General features: G+C 38.9%; 1 protein-coding gene across 4 annotated transcripts; it reads right to left on the reverse strand.

Annotated features, from left to right (window-relative positions):
* Window positions 1-244: 244 nt before the first annotated feature.
* On the reverse strand, window positions 245-16,520 carry ranbp3b (RAN binding protein 3b). Of its 4 annotated transcripts, none has more exons than XM_040016796.1 (17): window positions 16,398-16,520; window positions 14,482-14,537; window positions 14,125-14,161; window positions 13,955-14,032; window positions 13,770-13,841; window positions 9,953-10,018; window positions 9,013-9,105; window positions 8,738-8,847; window positions 7,103-7,222; window positions 5,641-5,741; window positions 5,460-5,535; window positions 5,254-5,350; window positions 4,634-4,758; window positions 4,417-4,537; window positions 3,656-3,798; window positions 2,381-2,576; window positions 245-2,262 (listed from the first exon to the last, which is right to left on the reverse strand). In XM_040016796.1, the coding sequence occupies exons 1-17, from the start codon at window positions 16,417-16,419 to the stop codon at window positions 2,219-2,221; spliced, it is 1,557 nt and encodes a 518-aa protein (XP_039872730.1). In that variant the 5' UTR covers window positions 16,420-16,520; the 3' UTR covers window positions 245-2,218. The 4 variants fall into 4 exon arrangements, with proteins under 4 accessions (XP_039872730.1, XP_039872737.1, XP_039872719.1 ...); XM_040016803.1 differs by having other exon boundaries at window positions 14,482-14,495; window positions 16,398-16,515; XM_040016785.1 differs by lacking the exon at window positions 16,398-16,520 and having other exon boundaries at window positions 14,482-16,391.
* Between the last annotated feature and the right edge of the window lie 5,082 nt (window positions 16,521-21,602).

A 21,602-nucleotide genomic window follows, 5' to 3' on the forward strand; every position in this document is an offset into this window, starting at 1 on the left:
TAGTCATTACATAGTTTGACCTCACTACTGACAAAAGCCAGGTGAAAAAACTATTCAAGTGTGTCTCCATTTAAATCACCTTTGGTGGCTTTCTTCTGATTTTAGAACTGGGGGTATGCATGTTGTGCAATTCATTTTCCTCTCTGATGCTTATCTTATCTCACCTCCTTCCCCACTACTTTAAAGTACTTTGAGAAAATGTTAAGAAGATTTCTATTGTTTGCGGCCCAATCTTTCAACCAAATGGTTTATGTGTGAAGTTTAATGTTTGGGAATTCAATGAGGCGAAGATCCTTTGTGCTGGCGACGACCCTGCTTTTAACGACATGTTCACAAAGTCAACAATCTTTCAAACAAACACCATCACATTAAAGATGCGTGCCCTTGGTTGTTACCAGTATTTAGATTTTTAAAAGAAAAGCATGAAGATGAATCACATTTGATGAGAATTAAAGAGAATCTGCAGCGCACGTCAAGGCCTCAAGTAAAACTCCAAAAAGTTAGTAGTGCTTGACTTGTTACACTAGCCCAGCATCTAAGTTCGGAGTGTTTAGCTTTGACTTTCACCACACAACTGCAATCATTTACGGGAGACGCTGCAGAAAAATGCTTTCCTGCCGAGTCACCACAGAAAGGCAGATAAGGCTAAGAATTTGCGAGCAGTGGCAGTTAAGTTTCTAGTTTGGATGTATACGATTAGGCTGGGCTGTTATGATAGGTACATGCATCAAATATTCATGACCTTGTGCCTGATGAATACTGTATATAAACAAGATTTAGTCTGATTCCTGCTCAGTGCAGTCAGCACAGCATTCATCAACCTGCAGGCCAGATCCAGCACATGAATACAAAACAGATAGGCTGTTCTCATTCCACGTATTCAATTATGTCCAAGGGTAAAATTTGTTCCCTCTTTAGAGTTATTCATTATTGTACTGTTGCTTACAGGTACTACTTATCACTAGAGACAATGTCTAAGTATTACATATACTATACTGATACCCCTCTTGCTAGTGCAGAAAACCCAGTTTCAGAGGGAACAATAGCGGTCAGTCCAAAATGGTTTATTTTGTAAAGGGGGCAGCTGGAGATGAGAAAACATGGTGCGCTACTAAATGATGATATATTCAAATGTACATGACATTCAAAGGGTATTACAGTTGTCACTCAAATTTTCCACACATGAATTCTTTCATTCAAAACCTTTTTTCCAAATGTAAATGGATAAAAAAAAAGAAAAAATCTTCAACATAAAAATATGAATCAACACGATAAACCCCTGGGATGCTGGAAAAGGAGAAAAGTAACAGTTACATGCAGAATGTAGACGGGTGAGTTCATGTTTTTTCTAATTTTGGAAAAAAGTAAAAACCAGACGCTGAATGACTAACATCGTAGAAATCTAGACGAAACATTGTGGTGAACTGCCCTTTTGTCCCCAAATCATTAACTCACATTAGCGGAAACTGCACTGTTTCAGTCTTTTATTCGCTATAATATAGGTCAATAGGAAATATAAGAAACTGCTATTAATGACAACTCGAGTGGTCTTGGCTAGCCATTACAAACAGCACATATGTGTTGAGATGCCTCATGAAAATGACAGCCCAAAATAAATTACATTTGCCAAAACTTAACGCACAGACTGGTCAGGATGAGGGGGGCAAGAGGAAGGCTGGACTTGATGTAAGAGAAAAAAAAAAAAGAAAAAACAACAAACGACTGGATGACGAGTCAAATACAATGTGAATGAAGCTCCTCTGGATGTGTGGTGTCCAGAGGTACGGCTGTAGAGTGAGTATAAAGGTCCCAAAGTAGAAACTGCAGTCTTAACATGTGCCATACTTTAAAATGTAGAGGAAAACACCCTTACACTCATCAATATGATGAGCAGAGAAGTCCCAAACCAAAGCTTTGAAGTCTTTATTTTTGCTATCGGGGAGAGGAAGAAAAAAAAAAATACTCGAGAACAAAAATTAAACACAAAAACAGGAGAGGGCGGGAAGAAACGACTCCAGATATTACGCTGAACGCAGAGAAGATGAACTGCACGAGTTGGGTGAGACACTCCGGCACAGGGGGTTATTTCCTGGAGCTAGACTTCTAATATCCAAAAGTACTGGTCTGGAGGACCCACGTTGGTCATGGGGTGTCCATGGAGATGCCTGCAGCAAAATGCTTCTACAGCGGCATCTCAGCAGGCTTTCCAAGAGTGACGCTATGTGCTTCCAGCTGCCTGGCTCTCTCCTCCCTCTGAATTACCTGCAGGAGCAGAGTCGCAACATGTCAGCAAAGGTATTTTAGTTGAATCACTGAAAAACAAACAAGAGCTGCTGCAGTAAAAACTAGAAAATCAAAATAAGAAATAAAAATCACTGACTTGTAGCAGGAGTAGAGGCTGAAGCGGAGGCAGAGGCATTGTCCTCCTCGTCGCTGTCATCCTCGTTGGACTGCGGTACCTCGGCATCGGGGATGGTTGTTGCCGGGGTCTCGGACTCCTGTTCCACCCTGCTCTTCAGGGCCAGGATACGGTGATGTAACGCTGCAGCCAGCTGACCTATGTCTTTAGAGCTACCCTAAATATGCAAAAGTGTAAACAAAACTCAGCCACATGGACATGACACATGCACATTGCATTGGTACACTGTAACGCTCCATTTGCAGGATTTTCCAAATTATCAGTAGGATGACTTCATCTTGTTGAGAATGCAGCAGCCAGAGTCCTTACAGATTTCAACATATTACCCAGCTACTGAAGTTACTTCACTGGCTCCCAGTTCAACATAGAATTACCTGTACAAGTCCTTCTACAAGCTTATAAAGCTCTCAGTAGTTTGCCCTCCCAGTTCATCTCTGACTTTCTCAGTATCTATAACCTAATTAGATCTTTTAACTATTCTCAGAATTAGATCCAAGTGTGCTGAGGGTGCTTCAGTTACTGTGGAAACTGAACCTTGGAACAAGCTGCCTGCTGACTTGAGGTCATTTACAACTGTTTACACTTTACAAAACAAGCTTAAAACCTATTTTTTTAAACTTTCTTGTAAAGTTAGTTTTTTAATGCTTTGACTTAAGTAAGCCTACATTTGTTTTTATGTTTTTCATTTTTGGGTTATGCACACTGAGTTTACATTTAATGAAATGTGTTATATGAATTATAAAATTGCCACTTCGATACGCAGATGTTTCAGATTAAATGCTTTCCAAAACCCACAGAACGGCTGGAATGTTAAACATCTGGGGGAGGAAGTAATGCATTTTATTAAGAACAGTTTTTAACTACCTCAAAATAATATGTTTGAAAGCAGTATTCTTGTACCAACTGTAGGCACTGAATGTTTTAATATCACAGGACAATACTGAGCTGATCAAATTAATAACATGGAAACGTATTCACCCTTTACTAAAGAGGAAAAATACACAAAAACAGAATGAGACAGATGATAAAGACGCATTAACAGTGGAAGGGACAGCGTGAAACCGAAGCAGAATATGTTTCACCAGTTCAATGCTTGTACAAAAAAAAAAAAAGAAATTACAATTTTCTGTGTTTTTCTTACTTTTGATGTATGCACAGGGAGGGGAAAAACACTTAAAAGCTAACACCCTTTGGAAAAATGAAATGTTCAAATGTTAAACGTTTAGTAACACATACCGATATTAGGAAGACCTTGACACCCTGGTCCTCCGTGTCCATGGCAGTGATTCGTACACTCTTCTCGCTGGCCTTGTCCACTTGCATCTGGGGCCAAAGTTTAGTGTTGAGGATCAACCGGAGGCTGCCCTGGGTCCTCATTACTGCAACACACGACAGCAGTGACATACAGATGCAAATATGCACGTGTTTACCATTTCTTCAGCCCACTGACTGTAAAATCTCTTCACTAAACAGGCACAACTAGTATTTGCAGTAAATACACAGCTATAGTCCTAGAAACTGCTCTGTTCTGTCACTGAGAATGCGATTTGTACCAGGATTTCACAGTTTAGTCAAATATTAACCAGGATACAGTGAAAGGAAACTTCTGAAACTGTTGAATATTCATTAAAAACAAAACTTCAGAGTGCTTGTCCACTTAGATTTTGATTTGTCTGAATGAAACCACCATATATAAACATTACCACAATACTACTGCGGTGGCCAGTCAACAGAGCCATGTAGTAGGACTAGACTCCCTCTTGTGTTCACTGTTAGGTTTTGTCATAACACGTGTAATCAAAACAAAATGTATGTTTTGGTTTACTGAGATAATAGTCGCCCCTACCTGTCCCGGTAGAATAACAGTAAAAACAATCACAGATGCTTTCGTCCGCTAAAGCTATTTGGGTGACTGAATTGTAAAAACAAACCGTGCACATTCATAACAGGAAGGGTTTTTTTTCCTCTCTCCAGCAGCTTTTTGAAGGTGCTTTTACCTAGACGGGACTGTAGCGTGCCGTCGTCTGTCGATGCCATGTCATTGAGCCTCAGCAAACCCCGACCTCTCTCTATCCACGACTGAGCAGTCTTCTCAAAAACATACAACTTGCACTGCATCTGAAGTAAAAGAGGGGAAAAAAGAAGATTATAAAACATTCTCACCATGTTATTCGCTGCATGTCTTCAAGCGAAATACCCCGCCTTGTCTTTTACCTGTAAAACATTGCTTTCTGATTCCTCTCCAGTTTTCACATCGACTTTCTCTAAGATGCACTTCTTGGCTGTGGCTTTGGTGTATGCTGCTGCAGACTCCTCCAAAGACTCTGACACGTTGTTCACTGGTGAAATAAAACACAAACATATAACTGATCCTTTAGCAACACAGAAACAGTGCTACTGCAGGGTAATCAAGGAGCCTGTCTTCCATCCCCGAACAGAGAAGCTTGATAATGTTCTCTGCATCATTTCCAGAGCAGAGGCACTTGAGCTCTGCGCCCACATTAATGATTGCCTGGGCACTGAGTAACTATGAAATGGTAAATTATTTTTCAAAGTCACCGAACAAAGTAAAATATTCTCTCACTCAGTATTCCCCTTTTGTATGTTAAGACACGAACCCTGGACACTTTAAAACCTCGCTTCCATGACATAAATCAAGCTTTTTTCTTTTTAGGTGGATTTTAAGTTTAAGACAATATAAAACTAATATACAGTCATAAGCCCACAGGTCTTGTTTTTGTCTTGAGTGGAGTAAAGTTTTGTGCTTACACCTACTAGTAATCAATCCAAATAGCAACCATTTTTGTAAATAATAGGAGGGATGGGTTTTTTACCTTTCTCTGGGGTGGCTTCCTGCGATGAGGGCTCTGAAGCAGGGGCAGCTGACACGTCTTTATTTTCCTCATTTGAAGAGTCACCCTTTGGTGGACTCTGAAAACACAACAGAGTTGATCATTGCAGCTCGTTCAATTGTAGTCATTAGGAATTCTGCAGTATTGCAGAAGGTAAACAGACTATTGAATTCACCCTATTAACTCACCAGAACTCGTTCAGACATATTCTGCCCGAAAACAAATTTTGCTCCACTGTCTGCACTGTTTGTGGCATTTTTTGAACTGAAAAGGCAGAAATGCAAGTGTGCATCAACACGTTGATCGAAGTTAATACTGAATTACGCAGAAATAGTATTTTAAAAATGTAAGTAGAACACACATAATTACCTTGTGGTAGAGATGTACTGCAAGAAATAATTTGTGCCCTCTGATTGAGAGTCCAGCGGCACGCCGTCCTTTGAGTTGTCTTCTTTATTGTTTTCCTCCAACTAGAGAGAGAGAGAGAGAGAGAGAGAGAGAGAGAGAGAGAGAGAGAGAGAGAGAGAGAGAGAGAGAGAGAGAGAGAGAGAGAGAGAGAGAGAGAGAGAGAGAGAATACACAGGAAGGAAATCTTACGACAGAAAGTAGATTAAGAAATCTCTACAGACAAATCTTAACCAACCCAATATGATGTAATCCAAGCATCATGTTGGTCCAAGCAATAAATAAGCACTTGTTTCATTTCACAAACCTTACTCTTAAAAAAAACTGCCATCTTGTGTGAAGAATGATGTCATTAGGTGGGTTGGTTATTAGCATATACTAGCTAACTTGTGACAGCTAAAAAGCAGTCTAAGGCTCACTTTTATGGTGCCCCTGACTGCAGCAATGAGTTTTATGTTAAAAACAAAAACTAGAATATCTTGTCCACTCTGTCTCATAGGCAGAAAGTGGTTCTTCACTGTTGGCTAGCTGCACTGAAATGGGAATTACCAAAACTAGCCATAATGCTCAGGTTTGTAGAGGACTTTGTAAAACAGGTCTGTGTAAGAGAGAGCCTGTTTGAGTCAGATGTTCACTGAACCATCTAGCTGGAGTCAAGCACCTTCCCCACTATTTGATTTGATCTCATGAGGTCGGTGTACAGACCGAGTGACCAATCAGCCGACAGAGTGCATACCCAGAAAATAGAATCAGTAGGTTTAACCCCCAGTTATTTCGAAGTTAAATCTTTCTTTTCACAAGCACAGCGAAACTACAAGATAACTGGTTACTACATGCATTGATAAGAAACTTTATGTTTGCAAAGCAAGATTAGGAATCCTGATAACCATCAGCATCTTCGCAGGTGGGACTCTTCACGTCTCACTCCCCTTCACTTATTTTAATTTACTTCATATTACAAGTGAGTAAAAGTTATCAGTGAGATAATGTGCTTACCTAAACAATTTTCCACAGCAGTTTCCCAACAGAATTTCAAAACCAAAACAAACAAAGAAGGGTTCCAAGAACTACGGCATCTCTTCCTTGGAAGCTCCTGTGTGCCCCCCCCCCCCTTTTTGGGTCATCACCCACATTAATCTATTCCCCTCTGAACATCCTGATGATGGTAGGCTTCTTGATTGCACTTTGGTAAGAAGTTGCATTTGCACTGTGTCATCAGTTAGACTAACATTACCATATGTTAGCTATTAGCAGCAACCAACCAACCAACCAGTGACGTCACATTATGTACTAAACAGGACGGTGCTACACATGCTATAGAAAACTTTATTTTTTAAATCCAATTTCACCAAACACACACTATTGCTTGACACAAAAATTCTTGCTTCGAATTCACCTGCTCACAGCCAGCAGAAGGAAAACTCACCTTTGCTCTGTCTTTGATATTCTGACCAAACACAAATGATATTGCTACATTTGACTCTTTCTTCTCTTTTCTTTCTCCATCCTTGTTACCACTCGAGCCATCTTCCTCATTTTCATGTTTCTGAAACAGGAAGAAACAGAGCAGCAGGGTCAACTAATATAACTAGTGTTCACTGAGCCTTTATCAGATTTGAATGATCTTTTACCAACAAGAACTTCCCCTGCATGCAGCAAGTTTCATTAATATCTTCCACAAACCACACTGACTGCAACTTGCACCTTAACTGTGTTTGCAGTTGACTGTGCATTGCATAAAAACAAACGGGACCCAGTCTCACTTAGAAAAAAGTGACATTGCACTTTTAGCAGTCTGGGTCATTGTCAAGTATGTAGCCAAAATACTAGAAAAGTGGCATACAGCAGCAAGACGTGCCTAATTTTCCTAATGCAAATCCATTTACCTAGCAAGCCTATTAGTGGCACAGCAATATAGTTAATATTTCTGGATGAAACTGATTGCAGATCATTTAGTTACTAGTTAATTCATGCAATGTAGTGTGAAGTTCCCATCATAAAGAATCAAGAATAAGAATCAGCAAGCTGCCTGAGTCTCTGGTCTCACTGCAAATCCAGCTGCATAGCTTTAGACAGTGGCTAGTAATGACACTCTGAAGAGCTAGTGAAGGGCCAGCTGCAGACAACGACAGTGGATTTGGGGTCTATGCACAGGATAAAAACTTACAATTTTCTTTATTCATCCTTACAAAGTATTAACGGTTGTAATATCCAGTATTGTGGGAAATTGAATACAACTATGGTAACCCTGCTGAAGCACATATATGTGCGGCCAAATGACTCCAAGGCGGTCTCGTTCATCTTCATGCTGTTTGAAGAAATGTGTCCAAGCAACATCTGTGCTTCATTATTTCTTCAATTATCAGAATTTCTAACATACTTGTGACTTAAGAAATAATGAAGCCAAAATGTTTGCTTTACTTGTACAAATGATACGCATGTGAATGAGTCATCACTTTGAAGTCATTTGGACTTTATTGGGTGCTGAAACTGAAGCCTAATCCTAATTAATTTATTAAAAACAGTCACAGCACAAATTTTTATTTGGCCTAAACAAATGACTGAAACTGGCTGGATTGCTGTTCTGAACACTACGAGGAGCAAACTCACGCAACCTGTGTGGTTTCTCTTTGTTAGTCAAATTATGTTTGCCTTTTTCAGCTGTGGCTGAAAGATTCATTAAAGAAACAAAGAAACAAACAAAAAAAAACCTGTAACGATGGAGACCTGAGGTAATGACAGAAAAGCACGTGTTGCAATGTAGTAACATGTTTGTAGTAACAGTTTACACATGTATGTTTTAATAAATATGTTTATATTATTTAATCAAATGTAAACAAAAAAACATTTAAAAAAAACATGAATTTTCTATGCTGGAGCTTTTCATTCTATGACTTGTGTCTATTAACACAGTAAAAAGACAAATATGTCAACAGGACAAATAAAACACACAAGCAAAAACTGTAATACAAAAACTCAACAAACAAAAACTGCAGGAAATGCAGTCATGTTTGATTTTTGTCTTCTAATTATAAATTGTTTAGGTTTCGCTTCTTCTCACCGGTGTCTTAGTCAGCGTGGCTGAGTGCTCTGTGTTGTTCAGGAAGAGGGACTGGGTCACAGGTGCACCATCTGAGGACTTTTTCACACCATTGGTTCCACAACTGGAATCTACAGACAGAAAAAAGGAGAAATTATTCCAACTTTTCACCTGATATCATTTGAAGCGACACACCTCATGAGCAAAACAGCTTGCGCAGTGAGAACAACGACTGCAATTATATCTTAAATTACATGTGATTAACTAATGAGTGTAAGACTCTGAGCTTTACTCACTGGACTCTAAATGTGATTTAGAGGGCGGTGCCTGGAGAACTGCAGGGCGGAGGACACTGCGTTGCTGCTCCTTGGGTTTCTGACTAGGGACACCTGCAACCGAGGCAGTTTTTCTCATGCTTTGTACACACAGTTATATCTTTTACATGTACATGTTGATGTGTGGGCTGCTCAGAAAGAATTTTTTGGATTCACTAAAAATAATCTGCAAATATTCAAAGCTTTGCCTGGGAGTAGAGTACAAGTAAGGGGTAGGTCAATATGACATTAGTAGTCATTTGGGATCCCTTCATTTGAGAGGGGAGGGGGGCATATTTGCACAATCTGATGTTATTCCAGACCATAACCTGCATTCAAATGCTTGACTTTTTGTGACAGCTTTCAAACATAGTTGTAACTTGTATAATCATATCAATTGTTCATGAGGACTGTACCAATGTCAGTGCTGATCATTAAGATTAAATGTCCTCATCAGATAAAGCCTGAATAATAAATGATAATGCATAATGAACAGGATCGGTCTGAGTAAACATCTGCCAAGGATGAAAGTTCCCTCCACCCTGTGCATGAACTGAGTGTCTGGATCAACAATGAGTTTACATCTAGATGGGTTTTTTTGAGCCTCATGATGATATCTGATGATATCTGCCAGTTTTTCTTATTTCAGTAACAAATCTAAAGTAATTGTGAAGATATGATGCAATTTTGCTCCATCTAAAACAGTAGAAACCTTTTCCAAATATTTTGTATGTGTGGACCAAGTAACACCTAATGCAAAAACATTTCATGCAAATCCAGCAATAGCTTTTGTATTATACTGCAAATAAACAGAAAAACTGAACCAACTACAAAAGCTACTTGCCAGATTTTTGTGGTCAGGTATATAACAAAACCATAGTATAAATAGTAAAAACAACACAAAAACATTTTAAACATCTACCTGAACTTGGTGCCTGTCCATGTATGAGAGTCGGTGGTTTTAAACGGAACCCCACGGGCTTCTCCTCTGGTGTAACAAACCATAAAAAGAAGCAAAAGTTCAAAAAAACATATTCAGGTATTGCACAACAACCTAATGTGAGCATGCTCTTCTGTCTTTGCAAATTTTGTAACCACAGAGCCAGTTACCACAGCAACCCTTGTACGGCCTTAAGAGTTGTGTTGGAATCTCAGTAATATGGCGGGCTCTAGGGCCTTTGATCTATTTCTACCTCCGTCTTTTCATCTCAGTGGCTTTATTGGGATACCATCAAGTAATCAGCACTAGAACAGAAACCCAAAAGCACATGCGAAAAGCCACATCCTGTTTGTCCTCAGCGTTTAGGAGACCCTTCCAGTGTGCATAAATGTGTGAAGCTTAGATTGCACAGATGCTAAAGAAAAACATTTTCAATCTAATTATAAGAAGTATTTGCATAATTAAATATAAATGAACGTGAATATCTTTCAACATTTTTACTAACCAGCAACTCTCAGGACATGCATGCAAACAATGAAGAAAAAAAAACCACACAAGCAATAAAAGCACTATAAACATTTTAAATGCAACTAAAATAACCAAACTTCCAGCACATAGTGTAGTTCTGCGTCCCTATTAACAACATTTTTTGGGTCTGTTCATCATTATTTTTACTTTCAAATACACACATTATGTAACATGCTTCAGGCAGTTATTAACTACAGCCTGTTTGTTTGCTCAAGTGGAAGTCCTCTCCGTAAATCTGTTGACTAGTGATTTAAACCTCTACGTCACTTTTCAATTGAGCTCAAGCCATTAAAGCAAAAAAAAAAAAAAAAAAAAAAAAAGAAGCAGAAGATTGGGTCACTTTTATCTTTGACAAGAGATGGGATTAAAAAAAAAAAAAAAATCCATAAAAATCATACTTCCTTATTCTCCCTTAAAGTGCTTCTGCAATAATAATTTCATATCTCTATTAACTAGTCAGTATTTTTCATAATGATATTTTCCCCCATTTTGACTCGTCTTACCAGTGTAATATGACCTTGATGAAAGTGATTCAACAAATTAAAGTATGAACGGCTACTCGGCAAATGACTGATTAAGCTGAGCTTCACAAATTAAACAAAATCATTTAACATCTAAAGTGATACAACAAATTTACTGGTCAGACGTCCTATAAATATTATGCTTTGGCAGGAAAACCAGACACAGACGAGTGCTGCTGAGTTCAAAGCAAAGTTACCACAAGATAATTATTTACAAGCTTTGTGTTAGAGATATGCTACTGATAAACAATGTTGTTAATCCAGCTTCACCCTAACTTCCTCTCCTTACAGTTACTGTTTAATTTCTTATTTAACAAATATGCATGTTTTTGTTCCCATTAGCCTAATTTATGTCAACTAACATAACTACTTTTTTGGCCTTGTAGATTTCCTGTGCAAATGAACAACAGATACATAAACTGCAAATGACTAAATTTATTGTTGGGGGGGGGGGGATTTACATGGCAACTTAACAAAAGGGCATAAACAACATAAAAAAATGACAAATTTTAGTTTGACACAAACACACCTCTAACCCTGGCAAGGAGCTTGCACAAGCAAGGTCACGAAGCGGAAACCTTTAAAGTTTAAAGCCCAACTTACCCTAACCTACCAGCTGCAGCTTATTTAGAATTTCAGGTTATATTTTATACATTTGCAAAGAAAGAAATACTTCAGTTACAAAGAAGGATCTAATGTGGGAACAGCTATTATATCCAAGTCATACTGTATTCATAGAAAGACACCATAGACACCTAAGACGGCGCTAAATAAACTAGCTTTTAATACCCAATAAGCTAGTCCTCTCTAGCAGTGGCACTAGGAAAATTGCTGTCAGCTATCACTACATGACACTAGGAAATCATAATAACAAACCCTATGTATTTACTAATGTTAACCTTAACTCTGACTTTTTCAAATTCAAGCATCATAAATTTGTTTTCCAGGTGAATCTGGCAGTTCAGAGTAGGGCTGGGCGATATGACCCAAAATTCATATCTCGATATTTTTTACCTGGACGGCGATATAAGATATATATCTCGATTTTTTTTTTTTAAAAAGCCATAAAGTAAGAACAAAAAGAGAGTTCTTAGTCCAAGCTGTGTCCCAGATGTCACACAGGCATTTCTATTAACATAGAGCATAGATGTACATAAGATTTACTCAAAAATAAATTATGAGCATTTATTAAATAATAATGCTCTATAAATAAAAGAAAACAATGTTGTTTTTGTGCATAACAAAAAGCTCACAATTGTGCAGTCAAAATGTAAACTAAAAGACGCTGAGTATAATAACAAAGACAGATTTCACAGCTGCTCTGTTCCCAACTTCTACTGTGTGACTGACAGCATTGAGTTTGAAATCCTCTTCGTAACCACGTCTCTTAACAGGTGCCATTTATAGTCCTTATACACAGTAGGGTAATATTACGTTGAAGCACAGTACGTATCACTCCGCGAAGGCTCCTCGGTAGCCGTAATGCTCTGACAATCCATCAAGCGGTGCAGCACCGTAGCTTACCAAAGTCGTACTAAAACATTTTTTGACAGATTGCTGAGCGCTGTGTTCCACATAAAATCGGTTCGCGGCCATCAAGCACAAACAGAATTCATACATAAGGCGCGCTGTCAACTTTTGAGAAAATGCAAGGATTTTAGGCTGTGCAGCGCCTCTGGGCTGCATGGCGTTAGCGTGGTTAGCTCGTTAGCGTGGTTAGCTAGCTAACACGTTGACGGCGTCCAGCCCCACGCACGGGGCGATGTGCAGTAACTCGGACACGGCAAATCTCCGTTAACATCTTGTCACTTCCTGCAGGTGAAGCGATGGGGGAGGAGGGGGAGCTGTGTTCAGTGAAGGAGGGGCGAGGCCGAGTAACGTTGCGTAAAGACAAAAGTGGATGAAAGAGAGGCAAACTTGCGGCTCCACAAGTATAATTATAACGTAACATAGACTATATCGATATAAAGGATATTGTCACACCTTATATCCCGTATAAAAATATATCGATATTTTTTAAAAACTCGATATATCGCCCAGCCCTAGTTCAGAGCTGTATTATATGGAGGCAGGATCACAAGCGACTCAAGGCCATATTGTTCTTATAACTTAAAAGAAAAACAAATTTTCTGTATTACTGAAGGTTTTGAGAGGGCGGCGAATTACAAGATATAGAAAAAGACTTCTCCTGCTTGGTATACTGAACGGTCTTTGTGCAACACATGACACAAACTGACAGATCTTTGGAGCAGTGAGAGCCAAATGAGAAATGAGCAAGGAGAAGTGAAATCTCAAACCAGACTAAATACAAAGACTTAAATTTAAACCAAACAAAAACAAGATGCAGAAATCTTTAGAATAATTCAAAAAGTTGCAAAGTAAATACCAATACTACATTTATAAAAATTAGCTTTCAGTTTATGTTTATGCAGTAAAGACTCTGAAAGGACAGCAGTCAAAACTTAATGGACAAAATCAGAGTAAAATAACTAAATAAGAGTCAACAAGAAGTAAGAGTCAACTTGGTGAGAGTTAAGAGTTTGTGACACTTTTAGAATTACCAAAATGATCTGTGACTTAAAATCTTTAAGTCAGCAAAAGCTACTATTTACCAGTTTTAGTGAGCGTCTTGTGCCAACTGCCTTAAATTGTTGATGCGTTTGATTTTTAATACTGAGATTTTTTTTTTTTTTACCACAGGGGCCCTTTAAGCTGTGAAAGGAAAACTAATAGTGGTCTAGATTGCTCACCTGGCTCGGAGTCAGAGTTCCCAGTCGGAGACTGGCAGAAACTTGAGGGCATGAATACATTGTTCTTAGGAACTGCAAAGTAACAGACAGACACTGCAATCAGCATACAAATCAATGTGTACACCACAGGCAAGAAGCAACATAAAGTAAACGCTCTGCTTTGCTTAGTCATCACGTGCCCTTACCAGAATGTGGGGGTGGGAATGATGAGGTCCTTTCCCTTTTCACAGGGGGAGTATAGCTTCCCTCATCTTTATCTGAATCTGAATGAAGTGAAATGATAATGACTGTATGTCAGTTTAAACAGAAAGATAACATGGACAAACAAAGTGGCCAATTTGGATATTTCATTTACCTTCTCCATCCTCTGCACTTGAGCCCTCAGCAGATCTCTGCAAGGAAGTGCAAAATGTTTGGGTTTTTTTTATTTATACCAAAGGAGCACCATTACTCATATAAATCCTAGGTAGCTTTCTTAAATTCATGAAAATTTGACTTAATTAAATTAGAAACAAACTAGCAAGAAAGATGTGCGCTGATTTTGCAGGAAATGCTGCTAACAGTGACAAATTTGAATCCAACAACTTTTCTAGGATGTGTGCTTTTCAGAAACTCAGCTTGACTAAATGTTGGCATAAATAACATCTGCAAACTCAAAAAGGCAATTTTAGCCCTTATAGATAAAGAAAAGCAAAACAAAACAGAATCTTACCTTCTGTGGTTTATCTTTATGGAAAACAAACACAGGGGGCGCTATGGCAGGCTTGTCTGTTAAGAAAAGATGTAGGCTAGTCATCTAAACACTAACTTAAGGTGTGCAGCAGTACTGTCTGTCTGATTCTTCATGCTCAAAAGACCCGATGCTGTGGCTTACTTCTTCTGTGTACCTGAACATTGTAAGTGTATTTGGACATCTTCTATTTTATAGACTGTACAGCTGATTAAAAATAAAAAGTCTAACTTTTCAAAAATTGCTGTGGTCAAGATTCCATTGAGTTAAACAACTGTTCACAACTAATTTAAATGTAAGAAACTTAAAAAGATGACCTGCAAAAATGCAGCTTAACAACAATCTGATTTCTATCTGTGTCAACCAGCCAGGCGAAATCATGCCATCAAACCGAGTACACTAAACTTAACCATACAATCCTATTAGAAGTTCCTGGAACAATTAAATCACATTAAGTTTACCTAAAGTGAACAATCCACAATAAACTAAATAACGTGATCAAATGTACGATATGCAAATACACGTATTGCAGAATGGGCAAACTAGACAGAGACTGTGTAATTTGAAATAAATAAATAACTAAATGAGAAATTATGACGCTTTCCACCGGTATTTTCTTGCCTCCATAATCTATGATCATAACATAACAAGAATAACTAAAGCCAGGCTAGGCGATAACATGATGTCAGCTCAAGCCACTTAACGACTCTATGTTCACACTGTACCCTGGTGTAAGATGTGTAATCCTATAACGTTAGCAGACAAAGGTTTTCCTCTGTCTGGGTCAGGCCTGCACACTGAACAGGTGTAGCATCGCTGTAGCTGCGCAAAACATGCATGCATGCGATATCAGCCAAAAGCCGGCAGCACATAGCCACGATTGTTTCCTGGAGCGACAATCACCGCTTTGACACGCTCCGCATGGTTTAAGCTGATCATTTTTGTGTGAAACTAAAGAAAATGTTGTGTGACCTACATTTTACCCCCACCTTTGTATCTGCTGTCTGTCTCACAATCAGCTAACTTGTCCAATGAATATAAGATTTCCGGCATGAAACACTTCTATTCACATCTGAAATACAAGTAGCCCCAATGCGTCCCTTGCTTATGTTAACCAGTTAGCATATATACCCATCTGACCCTTTTCAGTAAATAGTCGGCGCCACTGGTTGTTCCTTAAAGCCGAGGGAGGTTTAGCTCGATGGCTAGTTAGCCTGCTAATGCGCTCCAACCAGCATGAGTCATGTCGCCTGACAAACAATGTCACTACAGTCCTCACTTCATTCTCCCATATTAGAAGCCAAACATGATGACAATCTGATTTTGATGGAATAAGAAAACGCGCAAACAAGCAGAGGCTAAACCGAAGCATTGTCTGACTGGCTGACATTTTTCCTCTACGCGCCTAAATGAACGTCAAGCAAACCTAAAACGTAAAGCTAACAACATGAAATAAACACGGACACTGTTTCCAATCACTGTTGTTCTTACATATTAGCTTCGTTACAAGCTGTGCTTTTCAAATGTGGCTTAGCCAAGTTTGGTGTTTATAATCACCTTAGATCGTTTAGCTCACCACAAATGGCAACAAATACACACACACCGACTATAAATAGCCGGGTGCTAGCGTTAGGAGGTAAACCGGCTAACTGACAGGCAGAACTGGAGGGCGTTCCAAGACAATCCAGGTATTACCCCAAGCCCAGCGTTAGCATTGTTAGCCTGTTTGCTAACGCTGTAACCTTATAAACGCCGCGACGTTATTAATCCACCTGAAGTCGCCATTTACGTGTGCCACAGTTGCTTGATTTCAGCTATCAAATATGCAAACCGCGAACAGACACGCTTTACATGGCCACAGTAGCTGTATTGTTTTTCTCATTCTGCCACTTACTCACCTTCGTTTGCCAAGTCCGCCATTTTACTTCGACGCTCACACACCCACAACCCACCGCGCAGATAACACCAGTCAAGGCAGCAATGTGCTCAGAGACACCCGTTTGCTAATGCAGCCAGCGACCCCTGCCCTCGCCAAGACTCTTTTTGTAAACCAAAACTCTAGTATATGTCCATGCTTATCGATATGTTTATGTGCTTATTTATAATTCAGTTGGCCCAAAGGAAGAGCGTGAAGTTTGCCTGGGTCGCCTAACCCACTATTACAGCTTTCCCAGGCCCCTGTGTACCAACACAGACTTTAAAGGTATTATTAACTACGATAAAGCTGCACAAACACCAGATGATGACACAAATGGCTCAGGTTTCTTAACCTAGAAAACAGTGATTTGGCGGAAAAACAAAAATACAGCCTCCGAGCACGTCACAAAGGCATCGCCACAGCCAGTGTTAAGTGGTGATTTAATCAGATTCCCGGTAAAGGTAAACAACCAAGGCGTCGTTCATATTTCCTGTTTCCAAATGATGTGTGTCCCGTAATCACTGTGCTTACATTTATACACATGGTTTATGCAAGGTCACCTCATAGTAAAACAGCCCTGTTAGTAGGAATCCATTGCCCTTTTTTTTCTCCTGGGGTTTACGCATTGGTGTTGTTTGTAAAGGCCACATTTACAGTGCCAAACATGACAACACCACTGACTTTACTGCAGTGCCAATTGGCTTTGATAGACACACACATACACACACATGCACGCAAAAACTGTATTCTTTAAGATAGCATAAGTATAAGATCAGATTCTGTTATTAGTCCTACAGCAATGAAATTTCAAGTGCTAGAGCAGTACAGAGATAACGCCATAAACGTCACGCCTAAGTAAAAAAAATCGTGAGTGGTAAAGAATAACTCAAATGAGCAATACCAAGATGACAAACAAATAGATCAATAACATTTAAGCAATCTCTGTGCTGATGTAGCACTTGGAATTTACCAGGCCTGTAACCAAAACACTGTGTGATCATGACTCACATTATTGACATGAAGTGCATTATTATAGGAGTGATCAGGTCATGATTAAATCCTTTCCTAAGGATGAATTTGAATTCTGCCCATTTTCTCTGTTTTTGTTTTCTAGACGTGTGGACTTTTTCAGCTGTCAGGAGATTTTCACAGCTATGTGTTTTGCACAGAAATGTGCAATAACGTTGAATGTCCTTTTCCAGTGTCCTGTCAGTGCAGTTCCACTTTGCTTCCACTAGAGGGCGAACTGTTACTGCAACTGAGCAAATCTGTTACAGGTAAGCAGTGTTTACATTTTTTAGTGATGGCTTCGGGACAAGCTTTGAAACTACAGGCAACTTTACAACACCAACTACAAAATTCTACAACATCAACTACAAAAGCAGTTCATATTGTTTTGTAAAAAACAATAAATAAATATATAAAATATATATTTTCTCCTATGGATGAGGTAAACACAAACCATAAACTGCACAAGTGCATGAAGTACCAACTCTGCAGTGACAGTATAAATAAAATTATTGACTCGTGGGGGTTTGCTGTTTGCATTTTGTACTTTTTGCAAATTCTTTGTACAAAGCAATTTTGGCGTGCATATAGTAAGCAAGCATTCACGCAGATATCCAAATGTGTAAACTACATATGTTTATTCTGGATACAGTATCATGAAAAATATGGGCGGAAGGTATTTCCTTTGTTTCCTGAAGGAGTTTCAAAACAATAAAACCACAGCGGTTGAAAACAAAAAAGATTTGTGCTATACATAAAAAGAAAGAACGAAAGCAAGTTCTGAGCTTATTTGTGCATCTTGTTTGCCTTGGCCGGCTTGATAAAACCTAAAGCCCCACCTGGATTTATCAAGTATAATTATGGGGGTTGTCAATATTCTCTGTTAAGCCGGGTTTTCTGCTTCAAGTTGTATGCGTGGTCACATATAATGGGGCATTTCACAGGTCGTGACTCCTCTACACTAAATGATCCCTATGAGTGACGCCTATTCCAATCAGAGACATTATCAGAGGATCATGAAGATAAATGGTGGTTAAGTGATTAAGGTGTGGCTACACATTAGACACTTAAGAGCTGTGGTTTCTGGGCCAGTCAATTGGAAATTAATTTCACTGACTGAAGCGGTATTGTTGGTGTGTGTTCTGTGTTCTTTTAGCTGCAATTCAAGTAGTGTGAAAGAGACTTAGCTGTAGATTCGACTCAAGTATGCAACCTTCAGTTTGCACTTTACTGTGTGGTTTTCTTGCACATATAAAATATATTCCAGCAGAGAATCTATATTGCGTTATACTGCATGCTGTAAATAAAAGAATCATTCAAATTATGGTGCTTCCATAAGATTTTAAATTAACACTGGGAAACATAACGTGCACCTGACCAGGTGATGTGTTTGGCATAAGTTACCACGGTAATTTATAACAAGCACTTCTGTGACACAGAAACTACAACTTTAAGCCCAACATAGCTTAGTAGGCCATTAATCTCACTTTCTAGTACACCCTTCAAGCCATAGTCTTTGTGGTGTTGAGTCTGGCAGTTTGGAAAGTGCCTGAAGTGAAATGTAAAGCACTGAGTTGTTTTCTTTTCTCTTTTTTCTTTGCATGTTTAACAGACAACTGTGTTAAACTTTCTTTAAAAAAGTGTAATGCTGAGACTGTACATGTGCACGTTTAGTTTGGCTACAAGTGTTGATGTGGTTGTAGTGGCTCAAGAATCACTCTTAGAGCTTAAACATTCATAAAATATCATAAAATACAGATAGTGCATGCTCAGACAGTGAAGGCAAAGCTGTGACACTGTGTTTTTATGGTGAGAATGTTTAATTAAATTGAAAATATTTGAAATTCTTTCTAATAATAAAATGTTAATAATTTTAGCCTTCTTTTAAAAGGCCTTTGTTAGCAGCTATATGTTCATCAGCTTTCAAGAGCCTTTTGTAAGTTGAGCCAACTTGAAATTGCATTTCCCATAGCACTTGTTAAACTTTCCAGACCATCTCTTATCGTAATACAACATTCTTCCTGAAGATAACAGGGTAATCATCCTGTTACGATTAGAAATGTTGTAATGTGGGAATATTGGTATTACGTGATTCATTATTTGGTGATAATGGTAAGTATACCCCTGCTTTTCATCTTCCAATAAATGGTCTTTCCCTGCTGAGCCATCTGCTTAGTTATGAACTAGATTAAGAAATGTAAGTTAGGCATAAAACAATAGTTAAATACAACACAGTCATAAATACAAACCAGATCTTTGCCTTCTTTGCTCAAATGTGGTTAAGGAACACTGAAAAGAGGACATTTCATAAGAGTTTGCCTGAGTTGACCAAAAGTTGGTAATAATAATCGAAATAATCGTGCTTGAGATTTCCCCTCAGGCTCCCCTCAAACAAGCCACTGCATGTGTTTATACTCTTTGCTGCTGAGGGCTGTCATCCATCAGACGAGCTTGGCTTCTGCTTTGGGTCATATCAGTTTCTCTTTTGTACTTATCCACTGGTGTGGCGAATGTCCACTGTGCATCACTGTGTTTGCGTCTACGGGCAACAAACACCCCTCACTCAAAAGTTGGAACACACTCCCCCGCATACGAATAGCAAACTGGCTCTATAACGCTCACCAAACTTTAATGCATTCGATGGTGTTTCTATCATAACGAGTCAAAACCCATCATGGCAGATCCTGTAGCATTATTACGAGGGTAAAAAGTAGTCTTTCAGTCAGAATCCATGTGTGGTGCAAAACCTGACTTTCTGCCTTCCTGATATGTGTAATATCTGTGTAATGATAACATCTACTTTGAAGTAGTCCAAGATTCACAATACTTTTTACATAACAGGCTTCTCATTTTCCAGAGTTTTGTAACTAATACCTAAAGATGAAACCCTTGGGGGAGTCCCCTACAAAAACAGGGGGTAATTATGGTTATGTAACTTTCTTCCACAAAATCCAAAACCATGTTATTTGTTCAGTGGTGTAATGTTGGATCTTATCTACTGAAACTTGTCATTTGAAGGGCAGAGCTGATTGCATAATACATTAGAATAAAATAAAACTGCTAGGGGAAAATTAAAAACTCCAAAAATGCTCAACGTAGCCACATTATATGGACAAAAGTATTGGGCCACATGTCTTAGTCTTTGAATTCAGCTGTTTTCCGCCCCATTGGCACATGCATATAAAAGATCCTAGCCATGCAGCCTGCCTTTACAAACATTTGTAAAAGAATGAGTCATTCTAAACAGCTCAACCATAGTAATGCTGCAGGATTCCCTCCAAGATACTCGACAATTGATTGTCAGTGATATTATTGCAAAGTGGAAATGTTTAGCAACCACAGCACCGTAAAGTTGCAGAGTGAGCTTGATGAGTGATGAGGCATATATTGCTTAGAAATTTCAAAGCTCCTATGGCGTTAACATCAGCACAAATCCAGTGCACTGGGAGCTTCATCCTCTGGTTTTCCATGGTCCGTGGTATACAGCTGTAATGTGCCATACTCTTTGGTCCATAAAGTTTAGCAGTGTTGTCTTTCATTTCAACTTGAATCCCGCAAAAAATGTGCATATTTGGTAATTTGTTTTGGGTTTTCTAGTGTGCCAAATGTGTTTGAAGTGTTCTCCAAGTGTTCTCATTTTCTCCCTGAGTCTGCAATACATTTTTCCAGACTCTGACAGACAACTCTAAGTGCCTGCAGGTGTAAAATTACTCACCTATCATTAGAGTCAGCTTTGTGATTGACTGGTGACCCGTGTCTTGCCTCTCACAGTCTCACAGTCATAGCTCAAACAGAATCCAAGCCCCCGCAACCCTCAGCAAAGTACATCGCTGATATATGGATGGAATAAATTACAGGTCTGGGACAGGACAGGAATATGCATCAACCTAATCTTACTATCCACATTACTACATAACATGCACACATAGATTTGTCTGCCACTGTGGTCTGTGTCAGTTCTGCCATCACAATCAGGTTTTATTTTGATACTGCAATAAATGTTCTGTGAAATTGGCCATTAAGGTTCCCGGAACTTCTGGGAAATTGTTGCATCTCTAGAGGTGGCTTTGTGTATGTTTATATATGTTTATGAATATATAAAATCTCCTTATTGCACTACTGAAGGTCTGATGTCCTAACCTAACATCAAAAGACAATAAAAAATACTTGTTATTGC

The sequence above is a fragment of the Simochromis diagramma genome, unplaced genomic scaffold (genome assembly GCF_900408965.1).
Source record: "Simochromis diagramma unplaced genomic scaffold, fSimDia1.1 OVJJ01000205.1, whole genome shotgun sequence".
Lineage (NCBI taxonomy): Eukaryota > Metazoa > Chordata > Actinopteri > Cichliformes > Cichlidae > Simochromis > Simochromis diagramma.

Bases quoted from the DNA above. Each gene is read 5' to 3' on its own strand.
- ranbp3b (XM_040016785.1), bottom strand. From the start codon at position 14,565: ATGACTAGCCTACATCTTTTCTTAACAGACAAGCCTGCCATAGCGCCC. The intron at 14,162-14,481 runs GTAAGATTCTGT...ACTTCCTTGCAG, and splicing joins ATAAAGATAAACCACAGAAG to AGATCTGCTGAGGGCTCAAG. The intron at 7,223-8,737 runs GTGAGAAGAAGC...TTCCTGTTTCAG, and splicing joins CCACGCTGACTAAGACACCG to AAACATGAAAATGAGGAAGA.